General features: G+C 42.6%; 1 protein-coding gene across 4 annotated transcripts in view; it reads right to left on the reverse strand.

Moving 5' to 3' along the window:
- The window catches only part of LOC119655665 (oxysterol-binding protein 1), a 370,343-nt gene that overhangs the window by 282,795 nt on the left and 65,212 nt on the right, over window positions 1-22,336 (reverse strand). Inside the window, exon 2 of one of the 4 annotated variants that reach the window (XM_038061653.1) lies at window positions 4,993-5,067. The exons of the other annotated variants lie outside the window; for them this stretch is intronic. Coding sequence (XP_037917581.1) covers window positions 4,993-5,067 — 75 coding nt within the window. The remainder of the gene's footprint in view (window positions 1-4,992; window positions 5,068-22,336) is intronic. 4 annotated transcript variants of the gene reach the window in all.

The following is a 22,336-nucleotide window of genomic DNA, read 5'->3' on the forward strand; positions in this document are numbered from 1 at the left end:
CCAATTGAAAGATCAAACGTCAAATTGTTTAAAGGAATTTAATACAAGCCAAATTTGACAATGTATTGCAAAGTATCTTTTAATAATACCTAATTTTGTTGCTTGTAGATAGTCTGCAAATATTCAGGTAAAAAATTTTAATCGCAATAATTCGCGTTTCGGATCCTTGCCTTGCTTCTTAAATGTGGCTGAAAATTTCGATCATGAACGATGTAATTGAAATTTTTCAACTCGTCCACATTTCATTGTATAGTATGTATGTATGTATTTTATTTAATTTGGTCGAAAGTGACCATTTCAAATAAAATAAATACCCCCCATATCTATATCTGTTCCAATAAAGTCAATAATATAATATTACTATCATTTCTAGTAATTGGCTGCACAACCCCCTCAATTTCATCCGAGGACCGCGAATGTAGTAATAAGGGCTATAAGATACAGCATGATCCTACTCAAATTTGGTGGAAATCGCAGTATTACTAAGCAAGTTATAGTAGGTCAAAGTTGTCGCTTCTTTGCAAATTCAACACTTTAAATGTCAATATAACGCGAAAGTGGATATTCTCACATAATATATACGAGTACATATATTACGTGCTAAGTACTAATGGGACAAATGCACACTCAAAAGTCCTTATAATGGAAACACAAAAAACCTTGCATACCTGAAGCGTTCAGCTTCTGGTTTCTCGGCTTGCTTTAGAGGAGCTCTCTGAGGTCGGCTGCAGCTGAGCAGCGTTCAAAATAATGTTGTTTTACAAATAAACAATTTTAAAATGCTGGTAAAACTATACCAAATATATGCACACATTTTCAGAATAAATTCTTGAAAAATCGGCTTTTTTGGGTCTCGTGACTAGATATAACCCCTTAATCAATAAAATATTTTCACATCCACAAACTGGGAAACATGAAAATTAATATTTTTTCAGAGTTAAATTTTGTGTCACCTTTTAATATAAAAAATTGTCTTTTCAAAAACGTTAACATTGAAATGTCTCTTTGTTCCTTCTTAGAATTATAAAGTAGGGAATAATACGTTATTGTAAGACAATAACTTTGTTTTCTATTTCAAAAATGGTGGGAAATTTCATTTCTGTCTACTTGTACATCAAAAATATGTGTTTGAAATTTCTTATATAAGCAATCTAAGTAAATTTTGTATTGTGAACTATTTTATAGTAGCACCAATTAACCCTGAGCGCCTTCTCTAACTTTGAACAGAAAAAAAATAACTTGAAGAAAATGCTCAAAGATGAAACTTCAAAACAATAAAAGAACAAATGAGAGGAAATTCCATAAAAGCGCCAAAAGTAACACTTGTAAGAATTTATATGCTGCCACTTTGTATTACATTCTATGTGTAGGTTAACAAAGCAATATACAGTGAGTCACAAAAGTCTTTAGACACTTACAAAGTTTTCTTTAATCACTACTGTAAACGTGAAAATGGAAGGAAATCAGTGGAAAAAAAGTATATATATATTATCATTAAAACTATAAATTAAGGCTACATAACTTCGAGACTAGACGCCAAAAAATAAATACGCTACGAGCAAATAAGTGAAAAACAAACGAAAAAATACATCACAAAAGTCTTTACACAGCTATCAAAACATTATAACTTTCTCTTCGTAAGCTACGCAAAATTATTAACTAGATGTCATGTTCAAAATAATTTTTGATGTGTATTCCGCTGGAATTAAGGCCCATTCCTTTTGTAATCTGAGATGTAATTCAGTTTTTGTACTTATAGGTTTTGTCCGGACGCGCCGGTCAATTTCATCCCACAAATGCTCAATGGGGTTCAAATCGGGAGACTGGGGCGGGGTTTTTACAACTTTCAGACAGTTGTACAAAAGCCATTCTTGAATTAATCGCATTTTATTTTTGGGATCATTATCCTGGTAAAAATGGAAAGTCCGCCGAATTCCAAATTTTCCCGCACTCGTGGTAAAATTCGCCTTTAATATATTCAGGTGTAAGGTAGACTTCACAGTACTATCAATAAATGCTAATTCCCCAACACCAGTTGCCGAAATACAACCCCAAACCATGACGTTTCCACCGCCGCGGTTTATCGTCAATTTACCGTTTCTTTGTTTCAGCTCTTGATTCGGCTTTCTCATCCCCACAACCCTTCCGTCAGAGCCGAAAATATTAAATTTTGATTCCTCACAGAAAATGACATTTTTCCAGAAAGTTTCATTCTTAAATCTATACTCCCGAGCAAATTCCACTAATATTTTACATTTGCTTTCACTGATAAATGGCTTTTTTCGTGCAACCCGGCCATTATACCCTTCACTGCTGATCACACGTCTTATCGTTTTAATACTGTAGCGTTTTAGTCTCGCCGCGATACCCGCCTGCCAATTTGGGAGCTCTAATTTTCACATTTCGCATGGCGGTCAAAGGGTAGTATAAGTCCCAGGGCGAAACGTGGATTGGTACCCACGATAGAGAATAAAATCTGGGAAACGCCTGCTGAAGCAACACCAACAGCTCTACTATCATACCCTATCTCCACCTCCATGGGGGGAGTTATTTCTTAATGAAAAACTGCAGACGGAGAATGATGAAGTCGTACCAACAGGTCCTCCAAGTTGGGGGTTGCGTAGGGCTGACCACCCTACACGAGAAACCGGTGCTACGAAGCCACAGAAGGAGTCTCGAACAGGATGGACTTTAAAACGATGAACCCGGCAACGACAACGGAATCACAATTTGCGCATTTTCTCAAGGAAGGTGCGCTCCCTGTATAGATCGAATGCTTCTCAGCAACTAGTCAATACCTTGTCCCAATGTAATACTGATGTAAAAGCGTTGCAAGAGATGCGCTGGACAGTGACCGCTTTCCTGGAGAAGAGTCATTGACCACGTGCTGATCGAACACCGCCTCCTCTTAGCCTTTGATGAATGTCAGAACATCTAGGGGGCAACAAAGACTCGGATCATTATCTCGTTGGTATGGTGCTCCAATACACTCTGACAATCAGGTGAAAGTTAACACTGAAGCAATATTCAGCACAGCCCTCCGTAACAGCTATAAGGGGGAAATGGATGCCGCAATAACCACAGCTAACAGATGTCTTGGAGATGACGACAGAAGGGACATATTGGAGCGATGGGTTGAGTATTTTGATGAACTGTTCAACAACAAGAATGGCGGCGAGTTGGAGGTCCCGCCAACTGAACAGGACGGACAAATGCTGGCCCTACCAAGCACAGATGAAACAGTCCGTGCAATTTATCGGCTAAAAAATCATGAGGCGCCAGGAGCCAATTGAATTACAGCCGAATTGGTTAAATACGGAGGTGACCAATCACAACAAGCGGTTCATTAACTAATGCTCAAAGTATGGGACAGCGAATACCTGACAGCTGGCAACGAGGCATTATTTGGTGCATACATAAAAACAGGGATATCAGGCGGTGCAGCAATTATAGAGGTATCACGTTGCTGAGTACCATCTATAAGATATTCTCCGCTATCTTGCTAGGCCGGATAGCCCCATACGCCCAGAACATTATTGGCCCATATCAAAGAGGCTTCACTCCAGGTAAATCAGCACCAGATCAGATTTTCTCTTCGGGGCAAGCGATGGAAAAACTGCTGGAATATGAACAACAGTTGCACCATCTATTCATCAACTTTAAACCCGCCTATGACAGCATAGCATAACATAGCATAGGCTGACCCTGACCAATGTGGGAGGTCAGATAAAAGCAGCAGGATCACTCTTCAGATCATTCATCATCAACAACGGTCTAAGACAAGAGGGATGCCTTATCATACGTCTTCTTTAACATGGCCCTGGAGAAAGTGTTTCGCGATGCAGATGTAAATTCGAGAGACGATAACGATGAAATCCGTGCACGGTTGTTGGCTGCCAACAGAGTCTATTTCAGCTTACAAAAACTGTTTCGCTCGAAACGTTTCATCATAGGATCAAAGCTCTTACTGTACAGGACAATGATCTTGCCAGTCCGTATATACTCTTCGGAGACCTGGGTTCTTAGCAAAAAAACTGCAAACTCTTGGCCGCGTTCGAGAGAAGAATCCTCCGAAGAATTTGTGGCACCCTACGTGAAGATGGACGATTCCGTAGCCTACATAACGATGAAATCTATGAGCGATACCACGATAAAATCCGGCTCAACAGATTTGCTTCTCTATTGTGGGCGTTCACCCTGTTTTCATTTTTCGGGCACATTCGCGACTAATTCGACAATGCAAAATATTGTAAAAGGCAATGTGGCCAGTGACAGCCACTGCTTGGGTCATTGAATTTATTCTCAACACGCGTGAAGCGCCGAGACAGGCTCGAATATGCTGCTGTGTAAATCCTTTTGTGATGTAGTTTTTCGTTTGTTTTTCATTTATTTGCTGGTAGTGTATTTATTTTTTGTCGTCTAGTATGAAGTATAGATTAAGAGTACAAGAGTATAAATTAAGAGTACATAACTTTTGATACTTATATACTTTTTTCCCATAGTTTTCCTTTCATTTCCAAGTTTATATTAGTGATTACAAGAAAATTTTTAGACATGTAAAGACTTTTGTGACCCACTGCACATAAAATGTATAAAAAACTGAAGAAGCTAGGATGAATGCAGAATTATAAATACATAATTAGTTACAGTAAAAACACTAGAAATAATGGTAACTATTGGAAGCAATTAAAGGTGTTCTTCAAATACATGATATGAATAAAAATTAATAAACGCAATACTGAGTGACACATGTGCGAACCCTCCATATTTTTGAAACTCATAGTTAAATCATCTTATTATTCTGTTTAATAAGACTTTCATTTACTAATAAAAATTCATATCATTAGATTATGTTGAAATATTTGATTAAGATTCATTATGTTTATCATAATATCGTACAATTCATAATAGAATAACTATAAATATAAACAAACTTGTCTGTTTCTATTATATTTATATTTGTCATTTCATTTGTTAAAGGAAGCTACTCACTCCTGTCGAGGGCCTTTCCTTCGGCGGCGTATTGATAATTTACCCCCTGAATTGGCTCCAGCTCCACTTTCCGCTCTATGCATCATCACGTCACGCATGCAGTTTATTGATACATAATATATAGTATCAAAAATTTGTTTTAAAGAAATAGATTTTGTCATTTTTATATACATATTTAGACGTATGTATACAGTCACCAGTGGACATTGACGAATATATAGGAAATTTGAATTTGTTGTGTGTGTGATGATATTTAAGAGCCCGTCGAAGGTCATTCAATGTAAGTTGATTCAGATCATACATCAGTGAACACGAAAAAGAATAAGAAAGCAAAAAATTAGAGATATGATGAATTTTGTATATAGTTTTACATGATTTTTTAAAATAAATTCAATTTTTCATGATTCTTGTTTGTTTTGTACAATATAAACGTTTTATTTACAATGAAAAATTAAAGGACACTCACTGGAAAATATTAGAGACTTATTTCATGCGAATTTGTATGTGAACGATTATTCTCTGGTATGGATTTAGTTATCTGTTAATTTTGCGGGAATACAGATCAGAAGAAACTAGGTAATAAATCTGCGCAAATTAATTATGCACGCATATGCATACGCAAGTACTATAGATTGCCATCGCGCTATAGCTCATAGCACAATAAATAGTATTCATATTTGGATTCGTACCAAATTCGATAGTGATGTAAGAAATACGAAATCACACAAATGCAGAGAGCAGCAGCATTTTCTATTCTTGGAGTATACTATAGTAATGTAGGGTGTCTGAGAAAGGTCTGCATAATTTTCTTTGAAGCGAATGTTATATTTAATATTATTTGTGAACATATCGTACTAGTGGACAACACATCATGTTCCTCAAAGCAATTAGACCATATTGGAAACCCAATCATGTATAGGGTTATATGCACGTTATATGATGGACAATAAAGTGTTCGGCAAACAGGGTAGATATCTATCATAAAATTTTCAACTTCTTGGAAATATCAATAAATTCATTTGATTTGCTATAGCTGGAAAGCTTTGCATAAGGGCCTTTGTTTAAATCAAATTTTTTATTAAAATCGGCTCAACGTCTGTCACCATTTTACTTTTATTTGGATTTGTAAATACGAATACGAATAAATTCGTACGATGATTTTCTATGAACACAAAAACGAATATATTCGCATTCGAAATAGTGAACATTTTCGTATTTACACAAATGAACACGAATACAGCTATATTCTCACGTCCGAAAGTGAATCCAAACGTACGAGTACAAATTCTGTTTTATTAGTATGTGTTAACATCCAATGAGAAAATTAAAAGGTGTTGCGGGTGTAATAGTTGCATACATATAAAATCGAAGGGTATTTTCAAGCCTGAAGAATTGCAAAGCAAAGATATGTTCTTCTTCTTCTGTGCTTGTGTTATGTAATTGTCCCTATCAGGCAGACAAATCTCTGTTTCATACTAACTCTGCTTCTTTATCAGACAAATGTCTGAGCCTACCTCAACTGAATGACAGATGCCTGAGTCTGTCTCAAACATCAGATAGTCTGTATCAGAGAACGGTCAGACAGATGTCTGTGTCTCAAGCAAACAGGTGGTTGAGCAATTGATTCACAGAGTACGTGCATATATGTAAATAGTTGCCACTTAAGATATACGCATATGTTACATATAAATATCTAAGTTTCTGAATGGAGAATAGTTCAGCTCACAGTGCACACATATATTTCAGCGACCAACATCACAACCAACAATCCTGAAAAAAATCATTACGGTGCTCCTTTATGAAATTTAGGCCATCTCATTTCGATATCGCCCAAATAGATGTAAAATAATGATAATCGGTGGCGCGACAAACCAATTGGATCAGGGCCTTGAAGTGTGTTAGAGCACTTCATTCAAGACCGTACACAATACACTATAGTACATTGTAAGAGACAATGTGGTCAGCATTGCGTTCGCCCGTGATTATTATCCTAATTTGAATAACACAGCTGAGTTAATTGGTATCCAGCATCCAGCCGCAGCTCAGATTCCACCTGCCACCAGTGAAATTTGAACCACAACCTCCTGCCACGATATCCTAACACTAGAGCTACCCGAACACAGGTAATAATATTATAATCTAAATTTGACATAAACAAGTCGGGAAACCGGAAGTTGGACGCTTCAGGTACGAAAGGTTTGTATATTTCTTAGTACGTAGCACGTAATATATCCATATATTATGTGAGAGTATCCACTTTCGGGTGATATTGACATTCATAGTCTTCAATTTTCAAGGAAGCAACAAATTTGAGGTATTATAACTTTGTTAGTAATAGTGCGATTTCCACCAAACTTGGTAACATCATGCTCTATATTATAGCCTATATCACTGCAGAATTTCATGGTACTAGGATGAACTTAAGGGGGGTTTCTAACCAATTACAAAAAATTGTAGTAATATACTATTATTAACTTTATTTAAACAGATATCGGCATTGAAGGTATTTTGGAGCCCAGGCACCATATAGTGGCAGCCTCCTGATTTTTTTCAGATTTTTCGGTTTGGTAGTTTCTGAGAATGGCCACCTTAAAGAAGTGATCACTTTCAACCCCCCGCGCTCCCTACCCTTCCAACGAATGTCAAAACTAAGATCGACCTTGAAAAGTACTAATCGAGACCTTCAATTTGATGAAAAAAAAATTTACACCGCCCTTTTGCATGTATGGGGATCCCTCCTTAAATTCGACGTAAAAGGATGTAATTCACTGTATGCGTGAGCGTTCACAGTTCCCACCTTTCTACCAAATTTGGTGTCAATCGCTATAACCATCTCCGAGAAAAATGCGTGTGACGGACAGACAGACAGACAGACTTGTGCGGAGTTGCCAAAACTCCCATCAGGCGCGTCCCTTCGTGGATAAGGGAATGCTCGGCGGATGCGTAGGAATATGCACATACACGCATTTGGAGGTGTGCGTGTATGGGCATGCTTATGCGCAGGCCGGGTAGGTGGGAAGTAAACGCCCGCCCGTGGATAAAAATTGGCTATGGGAAGAATACCCAGAAATAAAACCAAACATGAAGGAACAGAAGGAGAATAAAGTTACGGTGCAGGGCTTCGGGAACCCAGTACCGGCGGCTTTTGGGAGTGGGCAAGCAGGCTCCCGGCCGTCGATATCCCTCGACTGCAGTGCCTCGGTGGTGGATTACTTGGCCACCGTTGCATCAAATACTACAAGTAGCCTGGAGAAAGAGGCATTTAAAAGGAGTACATCACTCCCGAGAACGCCTGTTCAAAACACAAGGAAAGATGGGGAACAAACTGGTAAGTTATTAGCCCATAGCGGGGTAACTACACCTGGTCGAAACATGTCGCAGGACTTAGTGGTTGATCCATTTAAGAGAAGCTCGACGATCGTGCGATCTCCTCCGAAATCAACCTTGATGAAAGAAGGAAATCAGGGAAGCTCCCGGAAGGCTAATAAGTACATAAGCGCCCAATGTGAAAACCAAGCGGGGGAGCTATGTCAGAGTCCGGAAGAATCATCGTTTGCCCTACTCGGAGGTAAAATAGTAGAGTTGTCTGAATTTATTAACGACAAACACAACGTGCACCAGACCATCAAAAACATGGTCCGTACCATTCGGGTACTATACAATGGTGCCAAGGAAGAAAAAAACGCCTCGAAGAAATCAAGCGTCACCCAGGCAACACAAGTGACATCCCCTCAAAATCCAAAGGGCGGTAAACTTGAAAAGAGGAGTAGAGAGTGCGCGAACGATTCTTTCGGATCCTCACAGGACGCGAAAAGGAAACAAGTCGGGAAACCGGAAGCTAGACGCTTCAGGTATGAAAGGTTTTGTGTCTTCTTTTTCTTTTTCTTCAGTCTTTGTCCCGTTCACAAGCGGGGTCGGCTCGTCGTGATCGGCTTCGCCATTTGGCTCTATCGAATGCCTGATCTGGGTGCAATCTCGAGGCTTTCAAATCCCCGTCCAGCGTATCAAGCCACCGTTGCTTAGGTCTGCCTTTTGGTCGTTTACCATCGACTTCGATGTTCAGACCAATCTTTGCAAGTGAATTCTCGTTTGCACGAATTGCGTGACCATACCATCGAAGACGCCTCTCTCCCAACTTTTCCACGATCGGTGCAACCCCATAACGATCGCGGATATCCTCACTTCGGATGTGATCTAAACGTGTGACGCCACTAGTCCAACGTAGCATCTTCGTCTCCATTACCGCGAGACGCCGTTCATTGTCTTTTATGGTCGGCCAACACTCAGAACCATAGAGAGCGACTGGACGGACGACATTGCGGTAAATTTTAGATTTGAGACGTTCGTTGATACGTCGATCACAAAGGACACCAGTTGTGGAACGCCACTTCATCCAGGTTGCGTTAATGCGTGAAGCAATTTCATAACGCAGCTCTCCATTGGCTGATAGCGTTGACCCGAGGTATTTAAATCGCTCAGTTCTGGGCAGATCACTGCCGCTGACAGTGATTGTGCCTGTTTCATGGGGATCGGTCGTCAAAAATTCAGTTTTGTTTAAATTCAATCTGAGACCGTGTTGCATGAGGCGTGAAGCAATTTCATAACGCATCCATTGGCTGATAGCGTTGACCCGAGGTTTTGTGTATTTCTTTTATAAAGACATTTGGGTGTGCATTTGTCCCATTAGCATGTAGCACGTAAAATATGCATATATTATGTGAAAATAGCCACTTTCAAGTGATGTTGACATGCATAGTCTTGAATTTGCAGAGGAGCGCAGATTTGACCTAGTGTAACTTTGTTAGTAATAGCGTGATTTTCACCAAATTTGGCAGAATCATGATCTATACTGTAGCCTGTATTGCTGCAAAATTTGGTGATTCTAGGGTGAACTTAAGGGGGGTTTTCCTGTCAATTACTAAAAATTATAGTAATATACTATTATTAACTTTATTTGAACAGGTATCGATATGGAGGGTATTTCGGAGCCTAGGCACCATATAGTGGCAGCCCCCTGATTTTTGCCAGATTTTTCGGTTGGGTAGTTTCTGAGAATGGGTTCGTTAAAAAAATGACCACTTTCAACCCCCCGCACTCCCCACCTTTTCAGCAAAAGTCAAAACTAATACCGGCATCGAAAAGTACTAAACGAGACCTTTAATTTGATACCCCACATGACTATATTTGATGAAAAAAAAATGTACACCCCCCTTTTGCATGTATGGGGACCCCCCCTTAAATTCGTCGTAAGAGGATGTAACTCACTATATGCGTGAGCGTTCACAGTTCCCACCTTTCTACCAAATTTGGCGTCAATCGCTATAACCGTCTCCGAGAAAAATGCGTGTGACGGACAGACAGACAGACAGAGAGACAGACAGACAGTAAACCGATTTTAATAAACCTTAAAAAGGCCTCTCACCAGCAAAAGGCAAGGCAAACAAAGTTACCAACATCGTGGAAACTGCGGCGCCCGCTCCAATTGACCCAAGGGAGGCAAAGCTTCAAAAAGGGACCAAGGTCGGCGGAAGGAAAAATACGGCGCAGAAAAGAAGATTACGGCCCGAATTAATCATCATCTCCAAAAAAGGGGATATGACTTACGCCGATATCCTTAGGAAGGTCAAATCCGATCCTGAGCTGATGGACCTGGGAGAAAACGTCAGCCGAATCAGACGCTCCCAGAAAGGAGACTTGATGCTGGAGCTGAAGAAGTCTCCGGGCAAAATGGTGGAAAATTTCCTCGGCAAGGTGGAGAAGAAGCTCAAGTACGGGCCAGAAAGCAGGAGCTTGTCATAGAATGTAACGACATTGACGAAATCACGACCAAGGAGGATATCCGTGACGCCTTAGAAAAGCAGTTCGGACCACTTGGCTTGCAAGATTTCGCAATCAGGGGACTGAGGAAGGCACACGGAGGCAGGCAAACGGCAACTATAAGCCTACCAACTTAAGCAGCGTTCAAACTGCTGGCGGCTGGCAAAGTAAAAATAGGTTGGGTCGTTTGCCGACTCAGGGAGCAGGTATCCCTTAAGCGCTGCTCTAGATGCCTAGAATTCGGCCACATAGCGGCGAAATGCACCGGTGACTGGGACAGGTCAAAATGTTGCAGAAAATGTGGGGGAGAAGGCCATATGTTCAGGGAATGCAAGGCTGAGCCTGAATGCATGCTCTGCAAGGAAAAAAAGAGCGTCGACTGTCGGCACGTTGCAGGCAGCAGCAGATGCCCAGTGTTTAGGCGAGCCTTGAATGCAGTAAAAAAATGAGGTTGATACAAATCAACCTCAACCACTGCGAGGCAGCGCAAGACCTTCTGTCACAGACCATCTATGAGAAGGGAATCGAAGCTGCCATAATCAGCGAGCCTTATCGCAACAATAAGAGCGGTGCCTGGACTGCAGATGAAACTGGCAAGGCGGCAATATGGGCGTGTGGAAATCAGGCCATTCAAGAAGTGATGGAGTTTCCAGAAGTTGGATTCGTCAGGGCAAAAATAGCTGGTATCTATATATATAGTTGCTATGCTCCACCAAGCGCGACGATAACAGAATTCGAGGGAATGCTAGGTATGCTAGTCTCGGATGCAAGAAGTCGAAACCCCAAGATCATAGCTTGTGATTTCAACGCGTGGGCCGTGGATTGGGGCAGTCGCACTACGAACACCAGGGGCCGTATCCTGCTCGAGGCTTTCGCGGAGCTAGATTTGGTGCTTGCCAACACGGGAAACGTTTCCACTTTTCGTGGGACAGGGTCGGGCTCAATCGTCGATCTGACATTTGTGAGTACCACATTGGCGAGGAGAATGACATGGTTTGTCAGTGAGCATTATACTCACAGCGACCACCAGGCGATTTTCCTCCAGATCAAATATGGGCCATGCGTCGATGCGTGTTCCCGTGAGGCTGGAAACCGGGGCTGGTCCGTGAAAGGGCTTGAGGAGGATGCATTCGTAGAGATGCTATTGGGAGGCCAAAGTCCCGGTGGTGCGGCCACGGAAAAGGTAGAGCAAATGATGGGACGTATAACAAGAGCATGCGACGCTGCTATGCCGAGGCGACGAGTTCTCGCAAAAAGGCGCTCAAACTATTGCTGGAATGAAGAGATCGCGGTGTTACGGGATGCATGTTTTCGTGCTAGAAGGATCTGCCAACGATCTAGAGCAAGACCAGACTTCAACGAGAAACGGCTAGCATATGTGAACCTTCGAGGTAGGCTTAAGCAGACTATACGGACCAGCAAGCGAGAATGCTTCAAGGATCTTTGCACAGAGGCAGACCAAAGACCCTGGGGAACAGCGTACAGGATAGTTATGAAGAAGATGAGAGGGCGAACACCACAATTGACCTGCCCGCATCTTGTGCTCGATATCGTGACGGCGCTCTTTCCCCCGGATAAAGGGGAGCGCAAACAACACAAACGAGCACTGGACGTTTACACCATACCTGCGGTAACTGAGGAGGAACTTACGCAAATTTGCCGGAGAATTGGTGATAACATAGCACCCGGTCTGGATGCTGTTCCCAATAGAGCCCTTAACTCGATGTTAAGACCAGACCCGACTGGTTTATCGGCGTGTTTGAAACATGCATGATAGAAGGAGTTTTCCCCGACGGGTGGAAGAGGCAAAAACTAGTTTTGCTCCCGAAGCCGAATAAACACCCAGGACACCCATCATCATACCGACCGATTTGCCTTATCGACACGGCAGGAAAGATGCTCGAAAGGGTCATCTACAACAGACTGCTCCCTATCATCGAATATAAGGATGGACTATCGGAGCGACAATTTGGATTTCGTCAAGCCCACTCAACGATCGACGCCGTAGACGTTGTTTTGAAGCTGGCTCGAGACGCGATGTCGTCTAAAAAATGCTGTGCCGTGGTGACGTTGAACATCAAAAATGCGTTCAATTCCGCAAGCTGGGAGTGGATAAAAAGTTCACTGGCTAAAACGGGTGTCCCTAGTTATTTGACTAAGCACAACAGTCAACAGTTACCTTTCGGAGAGGACACTTTGGTACGACACGGATGAGGGATCCAAGCAGTACACCGTCACCGCAGGAGTACCACAGGGCTCAGTGTTGGGTCCTCTCCTGTGGAACGTCATGTACAATGGGGTTCTTGTCCTTGCCGTGCCAAAGGAGGCCACGATAATCGGTTTCGCAGATGATCTATTATAGCTGTGGTTGTCGTCGCGAAAGAACCTGAAGACGTTGAAATGTACGCTAACGAAACCATTAACGCCATAAAAGCGTGGCTGGAGATGGTTCAGCTTGACCTTGCGGAACAAAAGACGGAGGCGGTCTTGATTACCAATCGTAGGAAGAGGAATACGATAAATATTCGTGTTGGTGGTCACGCCATCACTTCGAAGCCGGTTATCAAATACCTAGGGGTGATGATTGACGCTAAAATCAATTTCAAGGCACATCTGGACTATGCCTGTGAGAAAGCGGCAAATACCAGCGTATCATTAGCGCGGATGATGCCTAACATTGGAGGTCCAAGGTACAGTCGCAGATTACTTGTGGCCGGAGTGGTTCGCTCCACACTATTATACGCGGCACCAGTTTGGGAGGAAGAATTAGCGTGTGAGAGTAATCGTAGGAGAGTGAATATCACTTACCGCTTAGTGGCGCTAAGGGTGTGCAGCGCCTTCAGAACAATATCATGCGAGGCAGCGTGTGTTATTGCGGGAATGATCCCGATAGACATTCTGGCAAGTGAGACACGCTGCCTGTACGAGGCAAGGAAAATGAATCCTCTTGAAAGGCGGCAAGGTGAGAGTTGCTGGAGAAGTGGTCGGTGGGATGACTCGCAGAGGAGTGGCTGGACCCTCACTTTGATTCCCCGTATTGAGGAGTGGATCCAGCGACGACACGGTGAGATTAACTACCATCTGACGTAATTCCTGTCAGGACATGGTGGTTACAGGAAGTACCTGCACCAATTCAGGCTGGATGATTCTTCCTTGTGTCCTGAATGTAGGAGCATGTTATGTTCCACTGTCCACGATTTCTCTCAGAAAGGAGGAGTCTGGAAGACTCCCTGAAAACCACTCTAAGCCCGCAGAACGTCGTCGGGGAAATGTTGAAATCGGAGGGAAACTGGTGTGCGGTGAACACCGCAATCAAACGAATACAAGAGGAACTGGGAAGAGCGGAGCGCGCAAGGAAGACGCAAAGAACGGAAGGCGTGGTCGCGTAAAGCGCAGTCCACCCCGCGAAGTAATGCTTTGCGGCGGTCCCGCGGGGAAGGAAAAAGGAGAAAGGGGGGTGGTTTTAGTGGGTGAGAATCCCACACGCTGCTGCAACCTGGCGCGGCAGTGTCTTTCTAAGATTTCCACCTCCATCCATAAAAAAAAAGACAAACAGACAGACAGTAAACCGATTTTAATAAGGTTTTGTGTTTACACAAAACCTTAAAAAGGGCCATATATATACATATTTATGTATATGGCGAGATTACCTATGCCAGTTGTAAATTATTGAACAATTATTCTAGAGCCCCGAAGCAGTGAAACCCATTTATTAAGTAATGTTAATTATATACACGCGTGGCATTATAGTTTTAACAGTTAGCCGATCTCGGCGTTATCGAAGGTAATGAAACTTAAGCGTTCTAGTGACCGGTTCGTTCTTGATACGAAGCATGCGCCATTTCATTTGTTTCTCTATCCATCTGTCTATGACATGTACCTTTCCTAGAAACTGTGATACTTGTTGACATGAAGTTAGGTACAAAGGTTAAAATTGTGAAACCACGCGTATGCAAAGAATGACATCGTTCTACACTGAGCATAGGGAGGTCTCCATACATGCAAAAGGCGGGGCGAGTAAAATGTGTTTTTCTTCTCCGAATATAGCTTTCCAAAACATGTTAATTTTGACATCAGTAGCAAAGTTGAGAGTTGGGAGGTTTGGAAAACTTACTCCTAGAAACTACCCAGCCAAAAAATCCGAAAAAATCATCACGTTGTCCCTATAGGACATTTAGGCCTTAACATAATCCTACACCGGCACTTACTGCACCCTGAGAATCACTAAACCACTAATTTAAAACTATACTACAAACTAGTTGCACAAAAAGCGAATAACAGAAAAAAATAGCTAGTAGCTGTGATTGATAACTAAACCGATTAAATATTACTCAGATGTGAAACATGGTTTTTTTATACAATGTGTTATCTATTGCTTTATTTATAGTCTTTCAGAAAAATAATCAGAAAATTCTTCAGCAAAAAAAAAATAAATTTCATATAAATATAAATAATAATAATAACATTGTTGCACCAGAGATTTGTCGACCGTTTCCCGCAATTCGCGCACATGACTGTGCAGTGAGTCGCAGACCAGTACCGTTTTATTATTCGCAGCGGCACAATCCCGGCCATCATCAGGGACCGTGTTCGACTTGAGGTCCCGGGGAAACTGGTGACAGAGAGTCGATGGAGACAGAGGCGGCGGCATCAACAACACCACCCTGCACTGCAGGCAACAGTTTCAGTACTCGCCGAAGCACTCTTCTCCACCGTCCACCTGAGGTTTCCGCTGAGGTTCGGGACGAATTCCAAAGAGGCTGTATAGAATTCTTGGAAATGTATCCTTTGCATAGGCCAGGTATTCCCAAGCTATATGCATCTCCAGGAACTCCGGGAATTGTACCTCAAATCAATGATGAGATTGCATTCTCGGCTGTGTGCTAATATGTCGCTGCTGCAACAACCATCACTTGTGTATTGTGGTGCAGTTGCGGCTATCAGATTGCACGGTCAGAAGATTCGCTTTCGTGTTATTGGTTTGAGTGACCAAAGAGATCCACCATGGAAAATTCGTCTGGAACGCCGGCGGGACTCACTAAGGCAGGACGTTGCTAGACTGATTCAGATCAGCACTGGCAATGCCAGCAGACGGGTGAGAAATAAAGTGCAAACGATTTACCGGAATTATGGCATCCCCAGTGAGACACCCGTAGTTGAAATTTTGAACACACTAAAGCAGAAACTTTCTGTCGTATGCAGTCAGTTACGACGATATGGCGAAAGTCATTCCAGATGCGTCCAGAATGAAACATACGTGAGGAACCAGCGGAGATTCTTCAGATCTCTCAACGAATCCCAACAGAGTGTCCAGACAGTAGTTTTCAGTGACGGAAGCGAAAGAGTATTGGGGTGGACTTTAGGAGTTCCTTACCCAGCATGCTGAGTGGATCACCACCGAAGGCACCCACCATGTCATAAACAGCTCGAAGAACTGGAGGGGCCCAGGTCAGGATCGGGTGCAAGATTTCTGATATAAGAAATTTACCAGGGTACACAGTCGGTTGGCATACAGTATAAATAAGGTCATGAGTCGGCCGGAGGAATTTTCACCCTTCCTCACTGCGGGGATTACCTACCTTATCCCTAAGAAGGACACGGTTCAGGACCCCGCAAACACAAGGCCGATTACTTACTAACCAACCCTCTGCAAATTCCTAACGTCCATTATTAGTGGAAGGGAGCAGAAGGGTGCCGAGTCGGGTCAAGGGGTTGCAAAGAGCAACTCGGTAGTTGTAGGACAAGCAACTGGAGGCCACCCCATTAGTTGTTATATCGATTATGCCAAGGCTTTTTGATGGCATTCAGCATACCTGGCTAATCGATATCCTACATCTGCATCGCATTGATCCAAAACTAATAAAGTTTTTGGCGGCAGTCATGGAAGGGTGGCATACCACATTATCAGTGCGTACATCTGAGGGTGCTAATACCTCAGAGCCCATCCATATACGGAGGGGAATCTGTCAGGGGGATTCGTTAAGTCCCCTTTGGCTTTGTATGGCACTGAACTCCCTTTCATGACTACTGAATGAAGCTAGAGGACATGGTTTTGAAATAAAGTATGGCCTACGTGCTAAGTGCGAATTGACGTACTTGATGTACTTAGATGACATCAAGCCGTATGCTGGTACAGATGGTGGTGGTGCTGAAATCGTATCTCTAGGGGAAGAATAAAATAAGCGCGTTGAATGTTTTCGCTATCCCTTCACTGGCTTAGCCTTCGGAATATCGCCGTGGATGAAGGCCGATCAGGAAAAAGTCCAGCGGCGAAAACGGACAACTATGTCCAAATCCGAATGCAACATCCAAAGTCTGCCCTGGAGTGGATGAACCTGCCTCGTGACGTCGGAGGTAGGGGCGTGGTTGACGTGGCGGCACAGCATCATCGCCAAGTCGACTCGCTGCGCGAGTAGCGAAGGACAGGCAAATCCCTTGCATGCGGCTGTCTGTAAGGCAGACTGTGGACTGACTCCACTTAACTTGAAGGGTCGATCTTCCAATCCTCTGAGTGGGGTGAAGTCGGACCAAGGGCGAATCGATGGCTGTGTGCTGGGGAGCTCTTTGCTGAGACTGAGGGATTCATGTGTGCCATTCAGGATGGCGTGGTCGCCACCCGAGCTTATAAAAAGCTAATTGACAAGACGGGTCGCTCCGCATATATAATTGATGTTGCTATCCCCCATAATAGCAACATCGAACGCAAATATGTGGAGAAGAAGGTGAACTATTAGCCATTGGCTCGAGAAATCCCATAATATTGTCAGCTACAGATATTTTACCTAAATCCCTCACGGCTTTCCTTGATGTCCTGGGACTTTCGCACAGTCTGATTCAAACCATGCAGAAGTACACCATTCTGCATACGTGCTCGATCTTGCGGGGAGTCCTCGACGGATTCTCCCATTAACCTACGATCGGCCACTACCACCAGCGGCCCTTTAGTTTTTAAGTAGGTAGGAACGTCCGAGCCTAAATGCTTGGCACTTAGTGCTAATATTAGGTAAAATCCGGCATCTGCCGAGATTTTGATAACTCGGATATAAATAGAATATAAATTTGACCGAGTATGTCTTGTTGAGCATAAATCAAATACGTAAATAGTTAGCACATTGAAATCTACAGATTTTGATTCATATTTAACAATATATACTTGGTTAAATTAATCATACATAGATTCTACAGACAAACAGACAAATTAATCATACACAGATTCTACAGACATCATACATAGATTCTACAGACTCCACAACGGCAGGGAAATTATTTTCCGTTCCCGGAAAAAGCCCGCATCACAGCGATGATGCGTCTAAACTAAAGTTTATGCGACGATGCAAAAAAGTAAATAACGCCAGAGAGACATCTTCATCCTAAAAAGAAGACAGTGCGAATTAAGCCTAGAGTCCGCTAGATCAGACTGTTACCAGACAGGACATTCCGGACTATAATACAGGTTGCACTTTTCCACCTCCATTATATACTCCGGCCCTTAGATCGAGCGCTTTCAGAGCTCTATGTGAATTTTGCGGGACTAATCCCTTCGCTGAAATTACCACTAGAACTACTTCGGTTTTTTGAAGTCTCCAAGTCTGCTTCTATCGTCCGCCAAAAAGCCGTAGTTTCGGATTTGTTCTTGCTGGTTTTCCACAGTATTCCAGTCCAATGGCACGACAACATAGATTATGAAGCACTCTCGATTTTCCTTGGGAAGCAGAACTAGGTCCGGTTTATAATTGACACTGCGGTCAGTGGCAATAGTGTGCTCCCGCAGCAATTTACTTATAATAAAGACGGTAATTTGAGATATTTTGAATGTTCGCGCAAATAACTGAAATGAAAACCTTGTAGAAGGTAGGAAGATAAGTAATTGGTCAACATTTTGAAGGACAAGAGGCACCCTGTTTCTTGGGGATGAGTTACGTTATCTTTTTGGTGAGGAATAGTGGAATTACTTTCGGACAGGCAATCATCTGATTAAAATGATTTGCCAGTGCTTCTCAACTACTTTAGCCAGAAGTTGTAAATCCTATCAACTCCTGGCGCCGTCCAATTAGGTCCCTTTCCAAGAGCTATTTCTACGTCGACTTCAGTTGTATCAGGCGTGGTCATTTCTGGGAGGGCCTCGCATGGACGGATGTGTGAGAGCCAAGCTGCTTCTAAATTGCAACGGTTGGGGTTCACTCCAAACACTTTTCCAGAAGTCTGATCCAAATAGAGGTTACTTTTCCGACTTGAGTTAGTGAGATTCTTATAAAATCCCCTTTGGTCCTTCGCTGAAAGCTCTTTTGATACCTACGGATGCGATTGAACCGTACCGCAAGTTCCTCCCTCAACACTTCGATCATTCCTTCGACTGGCATATCATTGGGGAAATAGTAGCTTCCAATAATGTTCACAAAACATCTGTACACTCTTGGTGATGGATTTCCAAGACGTGCTCCCGTGACACACCCAATCTCGTTTCTCAACTTTTCGACTCTTTTGTTGAGTCGAACACCGAGAAAGATAAAGTCGTCCTGTGCATATCTATGTTATTCGCCCCAAGATATTGGAAATATGCACAATTATATATTCACATGCATATCATTCTGCTTAATTTATATGGCTACACACGCATATAGACAGGAAGTGGTAATGTGTAATCCGAATAATTCGTATTTCCGGCTAATTTCTTACAATTCCAATAATTTGTACCGTTTTCAAGAAGAACAGTAGTATGTGCGAGATAAAGGCTTTCTAGAAATTTACCTAATCCCTGTAGAGCGAAAAGCGACTTTAAAAGATTTTACATTTTTTTCCTTTTTACAATTCAGTTCCGTTTTCGCTACCATCGTGATACATAATTATGCCTCCGAAAAAAGTTAGCCTCTCTTTGTGTTTGTACTCCCGATAATTCGTACCAAACCATCAATCCTTTAACCATACCATACATACTACTCTACTACTTTTTTTATTCTCTAGGGGAAGAATAAAATAAGCGCGTTGAATGTTTTCGCTATCCCTTCACTGGCTTATGCCTTCGGAATATCGCCGTGGATGAAGGCCGATCAGGAAAAAGTCCAGCGGCGAAAACGGACAACTATGTACTCCCGATAATTCGTACCAAACCATCAATCCTTTAACCATACCATACATACTACCGTATTTATTTATTTACTTAGAATGAACATAGTAATTATGTCTTCGGTGGGTGTGTATACCCTTGAATTGGAAATACACGAAGAAATATTTTGAATTTTTAGATGCGAACTACGTAAGATAAATACAAATCCTTTCAACCAGAGGCATACAGCTTTCGACTTCCCATCTTATATTTATATAGTTCAAAAAGCCCACGGACCCTCTTCCCGCCCAACCGGACTAAGGGGCGACCAACCTACGGATGGGCTGAAGGCAACATCCAAAGGCCCGCATCACAGCGATGATGCGTTTTAACGCAAAGTGTGTGCGACCATGCGAAAATGTGTTACTACATCCCGATTCTCGCAAACACTTCAGCCAATGACGCGGAGGTTCTACACTACAGAGACATGGATCTTATATTGAAGACAGTGCGGATAAAGACTGAAACCCATTAGGTCAGATTGCTACCGGACAGGACTCTTCGGACTATAGCACAGGTTGCAAGGATAACCGCTGTTTGCATGTCCATGTATAGTAAAGCCCTAAGATCGAGCGTTTTCAGCGCTTTATGTAAGTTCTGCGGGACTAATCCCGTCGCTGAAATTATTACTGGGACTACTTGGATCTTTTGTAGTCTCCAAGTCTGCTTCATATCATCTGCCAAGGGGCCGTAGTTCCGGATTTTTTCGTGCTGTTTTTCAACAGTGTTCCGGTCCAGCGGTACAGCTACATCGATTATAAAGCACGCTCGTTCTTCCTTCAGAAGCAGAACTAAATCGGGTCTGTTATGATTAACACTGTGGTCGGTGGCAATAGTGTGGTCCCACAGTAGTTTGACCCATCATTTTCCAAGATTCTCTGCGGAGTATACTCATAGTAAGGATGGTAGGTTGCCACTAAGTTATACTTCAACGCAAGGTTTTGATGGAGAATCTTGCAGACGGAGTTATGACGATTGGTGTACTCGGTACCGCTCAACATCCTGCACGCAGATGTTATGTGCTGGATGGTCTCCTCTTCACAGTTGCATAACCTACAACTGGAGTTGGTGATTGAGCAGTCGTGAAGAATGTACCGTTTATAATTTTTTGTTGGGAGCGAAGCATCCTGAATTGAAGTTAGGAATGCTTCGGTCTCACAGAAAACTACACCATTTTTCAACCATTTGTTGGAGGCTTCGATGTCAATGCCTGACAACAACAAATTTTTTATATGACCTCCGTGAATGAGTTTCTCTTTCCACATGTCGACTTCCACATGTTGGACTGAAGTAACATTCGACATAGGATCCCATTCTCTGCTTCTCAAGTTCAAAGGAGATAATTTATTATCTGCCATGACGGTAGCCTGATGTATTTGGCTAGAGGATTGTTTCTCATAGAAAAACTCACGGAGAGAATGCACTTGATTGTAGTGCAACGTTTTTAAATCAAGTACCCTCTTCCTCCCTGATGACGTGGGATAGTGATCCTCAATTTTTCGGCAGCTGTATTGTGCATGTTGTTGTTTGCAAGAATTACCCTTACCCGTCTATTAACAGATTCTAAATCCGTATTACTCCACTGTATCACACCGAAAGTATATAGAAGGACGGGAATGGCAAAGGTGTTGATTGCCATGATTTTATTTTTCCCGTACAGCTCAGTTTAAAGGACAAGATCCAGACGCCGTTCAAATTCCCCCAGCAACTTAGATTTCATAATTGCCACAGCGGATGTTGTTGCTTGCAATATGCCGAGATATTTGTACACGTTGTCCGAATCTATACCCTCAATTCGGATGTTATTTTGGCTGTATCCTTCGTTTTCGGTGTGTTTTCCCCGAACAATTGTTTTTATGCGACATTTCTCCAAACCCAACTGCATGCCGATATCCCTGCTGAACTGGATGGTGATGTCCAGCAAGGAGCGAAGTTGGTTGTCGTCTTTGGCATACAATTTGATGTCGTCAATGTACATTAAATGGCTTAATGTACATTTCGACAATATGCCATGCCTGACTTGGAACCCGTATTTGCTTTCATGCAAAAGATGGGATAGCGGATTCAAAGCCAAACAAAACCACAGTGGGCTTAGAGAGTCGCCTTGGAAAATGCCACGCCTGATTGGTATCTCTGCTGATGTTTGCGAAGATACCGATAGCTTCGTGCTCCAATTCTTCATTACTGTTCTCAGTAGAAGAACGACATTCGGGTTGATTTTATACAAGCGTAACACTTGTAGTAACCACGAATGTGATATGGAGTCAAAGGCTGATTTATAATCGATGTAGGCTGTCGAGATGTTTCGTTTTTGGTGGACAGCCTGCTTTACAGCTACCGTATCGATTATAAGCTGTTCTTTGCAGCCTCGGGAGCCTTTTGCGCATCCTTTTAGCTCCTCAGCTATCAATTTATGAACATCAA

Source organism: Hermetia illucens, chromosome 4 (assembly GCF_905115235.1).
Source record: "Hermetia illucens chromosome 4, iHerIll2.2.curated.20191125, whole genome shotgun sequence".
Lineage (NCBI taxonomy): Eukaryota > Metazoa > Arthropoda > Insecta > Diptera > Stratiomyidae > Hermetia > Hermetia illucens.